Raw genomic sequence first — 9839 nt, forward strand, 5'->3', positions numbered from 1 at the left:
GTCTGCCATGAGCACTGGAAACAGCATCAGCTTGTGGGATGGGGAGGAGGAGCAGCTCAGAAACGGAGGGTGAGAATGGTTACCCAACTCAACGAATGAGCTCTATCGGCACCACTGAATTAGACATGTGGAAATTGTTGAATTGCTACATGTTCTGTGTACATTTTCAAGAACAATAAGAAATACTTTTTAAAAACGGAGGATCTGCTCTAATGCCAGGAAGCAGTGCAGACTTGGAAACCCAAAGAGAACCAATAAACCATGTTGGAAGTGGGTTACACGCAGAAGAAACCAGAATTCATCTGGCAAACAGTGTAAGGACCTTCTGTCTGAGAACAAACAATTCTGCAGAAAGGAAAGAGTGACCAGCACCCCAACCATGATAATAAAATAAAGCAAGCTTTCTCTGAATTACTGTGTACCACCGAGTCAGAACCAACCCATGACTGACCCCCCAGAGGGTTTTCAGAGGCAGTAAATAGCACAGGAGGAGATTGCCCATCTTTCTCTCATGGAGCAACCAGTGGATTTGAACTATGGGACTTCAGGTTGGCAGTGCAGCTCCTCACCACTAGGCCACCCGAGCTCACAAAAAGGTGAGACATCTTAGGGTGGAATTTAAAAGCACTGGTTGGCTGGCTGTTTGAATCCTTCAGCTGCTCTTTAGGGAAAGGCAGGTAGTCCCCGCCTGGAAAGGTTTATGGCCTTGAAACCTGACTTGCTAGTGGTGGCTTTGACTTTATGAGTTGAGTAATTTAAAGAGTCCTGGTGGCACAGTGAGCAGGTGAGCAGGTGCTAACCAAAAGACCAGTGTTTGAACCCACGAGCCTTTCCTCAGGACAAAGATGTTGTATAAAGACTGTTGTTGTTGTTGTTGTTGTTGTTGTGTGCTGTGGAGTGGGAACTGACCATACCTGACTTAGTTCTTTCAGAACCATAGGGTCTCTCTCTGGGAGGCTGGGCTCTATGATGAGAAGTGTGGCATCAGGATTGGAGGAAGACTCATCAACAACCTGCGTTATGCAGGCGACACAACCCTGCTTGCTAAAACTGAGGAGGACCTGAAGCTCTTGCTGCAGGAGATCAAGGACTAGCCTTCAATATGGATTGAGGCTCAATGTCAAGAAAACAAAAATATCTCACCACTGGGCCAACTGGCAGCATCAGGATGGATGGTGAAGAAATTGAGATTGTTAACGGCTTTAGTTTCCTGGGCTCCACAGTCAACATCTTGGCACCAGCAGCCAGGAAATTAAAAGATGCATTGTGATGGGAAAGTCTGCTGTTAGGGATCGCTCTAAAATATGAAGAGCAATGGTGTCTCTCTGGAGACTAAGGTGCTCCTGATACAGACCATGGATGGTCTTTGCAATCACTTGCTATACATCAGAGAGCTGGAGGATAGAAGGAGAATTGATGCCTTTGAGCTGTGGTGCTGGAGAAGAGTATTGAATATACCATGGACTGCCAAGAAAACAAACAGGTTCAACCTAGAGAGGGTTAACCAGGTTGCAAGAATTCTGAAGCTTCGTCTGACATACTCTGGACATGTTGCAAGGAGGGACCAGTCTTGGAGAAAGATGTCATGCTTGGGAGGGTGGAGGGACAGCTCAGGAGAGGAAGACCCTCTATGAGGTGGATTGATTTAGTGACTGGGGTAATTGGGGTGGGTGTGTCAGAGACAGTGAGGTTGGCACAGGATAGGGCAGGATTTAGGGCTATTGTACATAGGGTCGCTTTGAGTTGCAGGTGACTTGATGGCGCACAACAACAACATGGTCTCTCTGACTCAATGGCCCGAACAACAATACAGCCATTTACCAGGGGCAATTGCTTCATGAAAGACACCTCCCCTCAGGCACCTCTACAGGGGTCAACCTTGAAGGTTTACTATTTCAAGAGCAGTCCTTCAAGCATTCAAGAAGGAAGTCTTGGTAAAGTGAAGAACAGAAAACTGGCTTTGAACCTGCTACACCAACACGACCCCACAGCACCACCAATGTAGAGGAGAGAAAGGGGCCTACGAGTGTCCTGGGGTTGTCCCAGGAACAGAGTTAACCTCAGGACATCATCTTCATCCCAAGGTAATGGTCTGGAGGCCACATATCTCCACACAGGATGTCAGCAGGGCCCCAAGCTCTAGGGAAAGAATTCCTTGTCACTTCAAGCCCCTGACAATCCCGTGTCCCAATGTCATTCCCACCTCTGCCTCTGTTTTCACATAGCCTCTTCCGTCTGTGTTTGTGTTGATGCCTCTTCTCATCCCCAGAAGGACTCCCTCCTCCAGCATGGCATTAGCTCAATAAATTACATCTTCAAAGACCTTTCTTTCAAATAAAGTCACTCCTGAGGTGCAGGTTAAGATTTCAATGAAGTGCAATGTGTGTACGATTCAGTCTCTAACAGGCAAAGATTCAACGCTGAATCAAGAGAAATGTTTCATTAAAAACCGGATGCACTTTGGCAAGCTCTGGTGGCCTAGTGGCAAGAAGCTGCACTGCAATACCAGAGGTGTACGGTTCGAATCCACCAGATGCTCTGCTGAAGGAGGCACAATCTCCTCCTGTACCAATCAGATCTGATTTGATGGTACACACAAAAGAAGAAGAAGGAGGAGGAGGAAGAGGAAAAAGAAGAAGAAACACATTTAAAAAAAAATAAAAACTGGATGCACTGCCAAATTACCGTTGCTCTTTGACCTAGCTGGGGCTCTGGTGGCAGCGTCCGTAGGGGCTTGTAGTGCTCACCCAAGGCTGCGTCTCCATGACAGTTTGAATCCCTCCACCAGTGACTCTGAGAGCTCTGGTGGATTGTCTGGGAGATCTGGTGGCCTATGGGAAAGAGGCTGAACTGCAATTTCGAAGGCATGCAGTTCAAACCTACCAGCTGCTCCACAGGAGAAGAATGGACAGTCTCCTCCTGTGGGGTTAACTGCCTCCGAGAACCCATGGAGGGTGGGCTATGGGTCAGTTCTGCCTGGAAGGCACACAAACACAGTGACGGCTCTGAGACAGAAGGATCCTATGTGAGTTACAGCCCGGGAATCCTCGGAGGATCGGCTGTGAGTGGTTCCAGCCCCACTGGAATGGGTTGAGTCTTTGATATGGGCACAGATACGGAGATCAGAAAAATAATGTGGGAACCAACTCTCAGAGCAGCAAATACGAGTTAACAAATAATAAAGGCTTAGAAAGAGGTGACTAATACTCGCCACCCTCACATGTTAACAAGGGGTTAATGACAGAACCTAAGATTGGGCTGCAAATGGAACAAAGGTGGTGGAGCGGTGAGGAAGGCATTCGGAATTTCCAAGAGGATTTCGGCTAATTAGGATTAACCGCTGTGACTGATGCCAGAAAAGGAGGGAGGGGCCGACCCAAACCATAGCAGCCTTCTCTCCTCCAGACCCAGAGTTTAATGACAAAAGCTCATAAAAGAAAGAACAGCTGTGTTTTTAATAATACCCTTCATGTACATGATTTGGCAATAATTTAATAACTCATTTAATGATACCCTTCAGTATCATGCTTACAAAGGCAATGTGCTTCATAAAAGTTTAAACGGCATGTTGCACCGGACAGATCTGTTAGAAAGGACAAGTGTCATCTTGAGGACTAAGGTGTGCCTGACTCAAGCCACAGTCTTTTCAACTCTCTCATACGCACGCAAACACTGGAAAATGAGTAGGGAAGAGTGCAGAAGGACTGATGCCTTTGAAATATGGTATTGGCAAAGACGATGAAATACGTCTCCAGGAATGAACCAGTCCATGCTGGAAGAGAACAGCGAGAATGCTCCTTAGCATCTAGGTGGGTGGGACTTTGTCTCACAGGTTCTTGGGGCACACTATCGGGGTGGCCAGTGGCTGGAGAAGGACCTCATGCGTGGCAAAGTGGAGGACCAGAAAAAAAAAAAAAAGAGGCCGATCCTTTGATGAGATGGATCGCACCGTGGCTCACACACGGCCACGGGGGTGAGGAACGCGGGGGTACCAGTCACTGTTTTGTTCTGTTTTAGTGTCCGTACAAGTTGAAACCACTTTGAGGGCGTCTAACAACAGTAACAAGCTGTAACTGACAACAATAACAAATCCTTATTCTGAACAGAGAGCTTTAGAATTTAAAACATTTCTGATGCAGGAAAGGTCGTGTGTATGGTCCAGACGGTGTGTTGGTCAGGTCCTAGGAGGGGATGGGCTGCAGCTCAGACCCTCACTCAGAGTGGTCTGCAATGAAGCACAAGCGTCCGCAATAACAGCAACAAAGACAACTGTTGCCGTTGAGTCGATTTGAGTAGAACTGTACACCCGGGGGTTTTCTATGACTGCAATCTTGAGACGGATAGCCAGGGCTTTCCTCCACAGCACTGGATTTGAACTGCCAACCTTGGCCAAGTGAGGTCTATACATACATACCACTTGCCTATCAGTCTGTCCTGCTCTAGTGGCCAGCACGTTGGTGATGCTGGGAGTTTATGCCATTGGGATTCCAAACACCGGATGCTCCCTGGTGGTCACATTCCGCTGGAGCTTCCAGACTAAGCCTGGAGAGACTCTCCTCTCATCCACTTCCTAAAGAACTGACTGGTGGAAACTGGATGCATCGCGGGGGAAGCGGCAGAGTGGCTGCAACAAACCCAGAAATGATTGTGGGGCTGACACAAGATTGACAGTGTTTGCGTCTGTTGTACACGGGTGACCAGGAGCCCAGATTAACCTAGCAGCACATAACAAGAACAATATTGTCTGTTCAGGTCACATTTTGCTATGAAATGGGCTTGCGGTAAACTGAAGAAAAATCCTCTGGGTTTGGAATTTTGGCGAAAGGCCTGGGGACCTGCCTGGATCTCACTCTGTGTCTGAAACTTCCAGCTTTGGCAGCCTCAGTCCAAGGAAGAGAGAGAGGCGGTGAGCATTTGGTTTGCACAGTGTGCCTGACACACAGGGCTCTGGGACATGTTGTGTAGCGTGTTGTGCTAAACCAAGAGGTCGTGGAATTCCAGTGGTTCGAATCCACCATCGGCTCCAAGAGATAAAGGTGGGCAATCTCTTGTTAAGATTTACAGCCTTGGACCCCCAGTGGAGGGTTGGTATGAGCTGGGATTGACTTGCCGGCTGAGTTTGAGCGTGCCTGGTGTCCATCTGGCTCCTGGCCGATATCGCCCATTAAGGAGCTGGGTGCAGATGGCGGCCAAGCCGCTACCTCAGATTCAGGGCAAAGGTCAGCTCAGCCTGGCCAGCAGCAGAAAGCAGCCTGTCTAGGCTGCTAATGTGTTTACCCAGTGGCTGGAGCACGTAGGAGTCCCATCTGCTAATCTCTCCCAGCTGCTTCTCCGCTGACAGCTCAGAAAGCAGGGAGAGGCCCTAAGAGGATGGGGAGGGACGGAGCAGAACTCCAAGGGGAGTGGGCTCAGAGGGTCATCGGAGGCCAAGCCAGGAAGGACACGGCTGAGCCTCCCTTCCCGCTCCCCGGCGCCTAGGCTGAGAGGCTGCTTCCTCTCTCCCAACAGTACTGAGGACTCTGAGCCCTGAACCTGTTGTGAGGAGCTCTGGGGGCAGAGGGCCCGTAGGAGCTGCTCTGCTCACCCCCAAAGCTGCAGGTTCAAACCCACCAGCAGCTCTGGGGGAAAAGATGGGTAGCTTCCTCGCACAGCTTCTGTGGGAGAAAGATGGGCAGTTTCCTCTTGAAGTAATTTATAGCCTTGGAAATTCAATAAAGGGTAACTATTGTCAGAAATAACAACAGCGAGTTTAAACTTGTTCTAGGAACGCTGGTATTGCTGTAGGTTAAGTGAAGGGCTGCTAAGCCAGAGGTCAGCAGTTCAAACGCAGCAGCTGCTTCAAGGGAGCCTCGAAGAGGAGGCAGTCAGCTGCCGTGATGGTTTCTAGCCTTGCAAACATTGTGGGGCATCTAGCCTATGCTTAGCATCTATCTAAGTTGGAACCAAACTCAGTGGCCATGGGTTTGGTTTTTTTAGGGGGAGGTCGGTGTGGTTTGAACCAGTTCTGACTCCAGGGCAGGGAGTTAGGCAGAAACAGCAGGATCTGTGAGAGTGGAGGGCATGTAACCCCAGGACTGGGAGCACTGGGTCCACTCTAAGGCCGACGCCCTTGAGTCATGCTCTGTTTACTTCTGTCCCTCAAGCAGACTACTCCCACTGCTCAGTCTAGCACATTTGAGTCTCCTGAACTGGGAAATGCCTTGAATCCTACAGATGCCAGCCTTTTCACCGGGCACTGTCACTGGAAGTCCATCTATCTATGCATCCGTCCACCACAGATCATCCATCCCCAATCCATGTACCAATTCATTCATGTACCCATCCGTCCACCCGTCCATCCGTCCATCCATCCACCCATCCATCCACTTACCCACCATTTACTCACCCAGCACTCACTAAGAATCCATAAATGACAGGAGACTATCCCTTGTGTAAGAACACCAAGGGCAGCGGATCCTACCAGCCTGTACCTGACAGAGCCCCTGTCTTCTCAGGAAGTAGAAGTTGCTGGCGAAGCTGATACAAGGGAGTGTACGTTCTCTTGCTTTATACCCGGAGACCCCTCACACCCTGCAAGGGAGGACCTCCTGCCTCCACTTCCAGAGCGCAAAGCATGGTGTTGGGAACATTGTTGGGGGTACAACCACAAACGTCCCAGCACCTGTGACCCTAAGCACCCCAAGCTCCGTGGCTGGGCCCCCTTTCATAGGATTCTGTCCTTTTGGGGAATCCTGGAAGCTTCAACACAGGCTCTACGTTGATGCCCTCTGGCCGAGATCCCAGGGTGCAGGACAGATGGGCGTCGTGGATGACCTCTCGGATAGTGACCCGGAACGTCTTGCTGACAAGGCAGTAAAGGCCGAAGTTGATTGCTGTGGTGAGCATGGCTGCCATGTTGGCCACGTCCAAGGCCAGGTGGACCCTCCAGTCGTGGTGGACGGGGGCCACGTAGAGGTGGTAGAGCATGACGAAGATCCGGGGCGCCCACAGGAGCGCAAAGAGGGTGGTGAACCCCAGGAGGATGGCAGTGCTCTTGCCCACGTGGGGCCGCAGCCCGCTCTGGCGGAGCCGATGAACGATGGCCGAGTTGGCCACCAGGAAGATGGCACAAGGGACAAAGTAGACGGTGAGGCAGTGGGCCCATTTCAGGACCTTGTCCAGCGTGCCAGGGGGCTCCGCGTCCCTCCACACGTCCAGCCACCAGTAGAAGGGGATGCCGGTGAGCAGGGCGGCCCCGAGGACAGCGGTAATGGCCCTGCGGGTCCGGCCCGGGGACGAGGCCACCCGGTGGTGCAGGGGGCGGCACAGGGCGCTGTAGCGGTCCAGCGTCAGCAGCACGCCAATCCAGACCGAGGCGTGGATGGCCGCGAACTCCAGGATGTTGGCCGTGCGCACCACGGCCGGTGGCACCTCGCGGGCCAGGACTGCGCCCTGCAGGAGGAAGCCCACGAACACGATGACCACCTGCGTGACGATGTCCGAGACCGTGAGTGCCAGGAGATAACAGTACGAAGGCTTCCTGGTCCTGGTGGCGAGGCGGGCCAGGGCCACCGCTGTCAGGAGATTGACTGGGGGCAGCCGGGGTCACCGGGAGAGAGGGCAGAGGCGTTAGAGGGGGACTCAAGCCTGGCTTTCCAACCATCATGCCCACCCGTGTGTGCTGGAGGCAGCCCTGGCTCCTGTGTCCTCTTTCTAGGTCTTTCTCAAAGCCCACTTGGTCACAGACGCGCAGACGTGAACCAGCCCAGCCCTGCCCCGTCTATGCCGCTAAGCCTTCCATGCAGGTCAGCTCCTTCCCAGAGCAGCCTCAGAAAGCTGTCTGTCCCTGCGGTGACCCCTCCCTGTTGATGCTCAGTGGCTGAGGACTCTGCGACTACCTGAAGGTTGGTGGTTCAAACCTCCAAGCCACTCCTGGAGAAAAGACACAGCATCCGGTTTTGTAACAATGAAAGCCTTGGAGCCTCCTGTCCTCCTGGGTCACCAGGAGTCAGAACTGACTCCACAACACACAGCAAGATGCGTGTTCTCCAGAGGGAGTCCCTGTGTGGTGCAAGTGGTTAGCACGCTTGACAACTGGCTGAAGACTCAGAGAGCCTCCGAAGAAAGGGCTGGAGAGCCTTCTCCCAGAAAAACCACCGCTTGCAAACCCTGCGGAATTCGATTCTGCTCTAGCACACAGGGCACCATCCTGAGTGGGGGCAACTCAATGGCAGCTCGTCTGATGTCCCCCAACAATGGAGCTTTGGGGTAGGTGTTCTTACTGGACTTGGGGAACCCTACGGCTGAGACAGGAATCAGGAGCAGCATCCACTTCCCTAAACAACACGCCTCTGGAACCTCTATGAACTTTGATAAATGTCAATAGTTACAGAAAAGCTTCAGGCCTCTTGTTCATAGGGTTGCTATGAGTCGTGCTCGACTAGAAGGCAGTCAACAACAGCAAGGCTGAGACAGACCTAGGGAGCTCTGGTGGCCTAGTGGCAAGGAATCGTGCTGCAACCCCAAAGGCAAGTGGTTTGAATCCACCAGCTGCTCAGTGAGAGAAAGATGGGAAATCTCCAGGATTCTTGATCAGCAGTACACAACAACAACAACAACAACAGCAAGAAGCCGAGCCGGCTGTGCTCACCTGTAGCCATGCACCATGCTGGGGACTTCAGTTCTGGGAACAGATACAGAGATGTAAGCTGAGTGCCTTTGGCACCCTGACGGTGGCACTAAGGGGTGGGGGCTCTGCTCTGTCGAAAGCCTGCCTTTAGCCAGTGAATGTTACAACTCAAGTCCCATTTTCACTCCTGTCCGTGTTTTACTCCCCAGGACACCCCCTTGCAGGGAGCCTGGTTCTCAGTCTCAGAGACCAGCTCGAAGGTTACTGCCTTGGGGGGGGGGGGGCTCTTGTTTCTTGCCCCGCCCACATGTCCAGCTCCCAGCCCCCTACTCACCAGGCAGCCCCAGGCCCAGCAGGATGCTGTAGTAGATGACAGGGGCAATGCCAGCCACACACGGGGACCTCTCCGGGATCTCCGGCCAGGGACCGTCAAACTCCCAGCTTGACCCACTGCCATTGGGTGTGGGCAGCAGGGTCACTCGTGGCTGGCCAGCTGGGCAGGGCGGAAGGGTGGGGTTAGAGCACTTGTTCTCCATCCACCCTGGTCTGGCAGCGGCCCTACCCCCACTCTGAGGTCCCTCAGTTTTCCCCTGCTCTGTGCTGACCCCCAATCAAACCTAGTCAGGTGATAACCTTTAAGGCCATGAAAGTTCATGCCAAGCCCACCTCCCCTACACCCCTCTTCCTGTCCCGGCTCCTCAGCTGATGGGCAGGGGTCACCAGCAGTCTCTTGCTGCCCTGGGGACCTGTCCTCGCTTGATTTATTCCTGAGGGTGTCTGTCCATCTTCACTGGCTGCACATCTATCACAGTCAAAACAGGTTCCTGGGCCAAAGGGTCCATGGTGGGTCCAGGACATCTGTATTTTCAATGCGTTCTCTGGACGGCTGACCCACAGTGACCCACTGCAGATGCCCAGTGCCTCTTAACAGCTGTCCTTTCTCCAAGAAGAGACCACTTCTGGTTTCCTCTCTTGTCCAGCTCAGGAGCACACCCCCTCATGAAATGCACAAGTGGAGCCAGGACGGCCCTCGTTGTCTCTTGGTTGATGGCTTGATAAATAATTGAATGTCACCCAGAGGAGCCTCGGAAGAAAGGCCTGGCAACCCACTCCCCCAAAATCAGCCATCAAAAAACTCCATGGAGCACCATTCTATTCTGACACGCGGGGTCACCCAGAGTCAGCAGCAACTTTCAGTGGCACATGGTGTCGTATAAGTAAGCTGAGTGCC

At 52.3% G+C, this 9839-nt stretch overlaps 1 protein-coding gene across 1 annotated transcript in view; it reads right to left on the reverse strand.

Annotated features, from left to right (window-relative positions):
* Nucleotides 1–6669: 6669 nt before the first annotated feature.
* Nucleotides 6670–9839, reverse strand: part of GPR142 (G protein-coupled receptor 142) — a 9755-nt gene continuing 6585 nt past the window's right edge. The window contains exons 4-5 of the mRNA XM_006886390.1: nt 8943–9104; nt 6670–7568 (exon numbers count right to left, since the gene is read on the reverse strand). Of these exons, the coding sequence (XP_006886452.1) occupies nt 6670–7568; nt 8943–9104 (1061 nt within the window). The remainder of the gene's footprint in view (nt 7569–8942; nt 9105–9839) is intronic.

This window comes from Elephantulus edwardii, unplaced genomic scaffold, assembly GCF_000299155.1.
Source record: "Elephantulus edwardii isolate Elephantulus edwardi_28Jun2011 unplaced genomic scaffold, EleEdw1.0 scaffold00048, whole genome shotgun sequence".
Classification (NCBI taxonomy): Eukaryota; Metazoa; Chordata; class Mammalia; order Macroscelidea; family Macroscelididae; genus Elephantulus; species Elephantulus edwardii.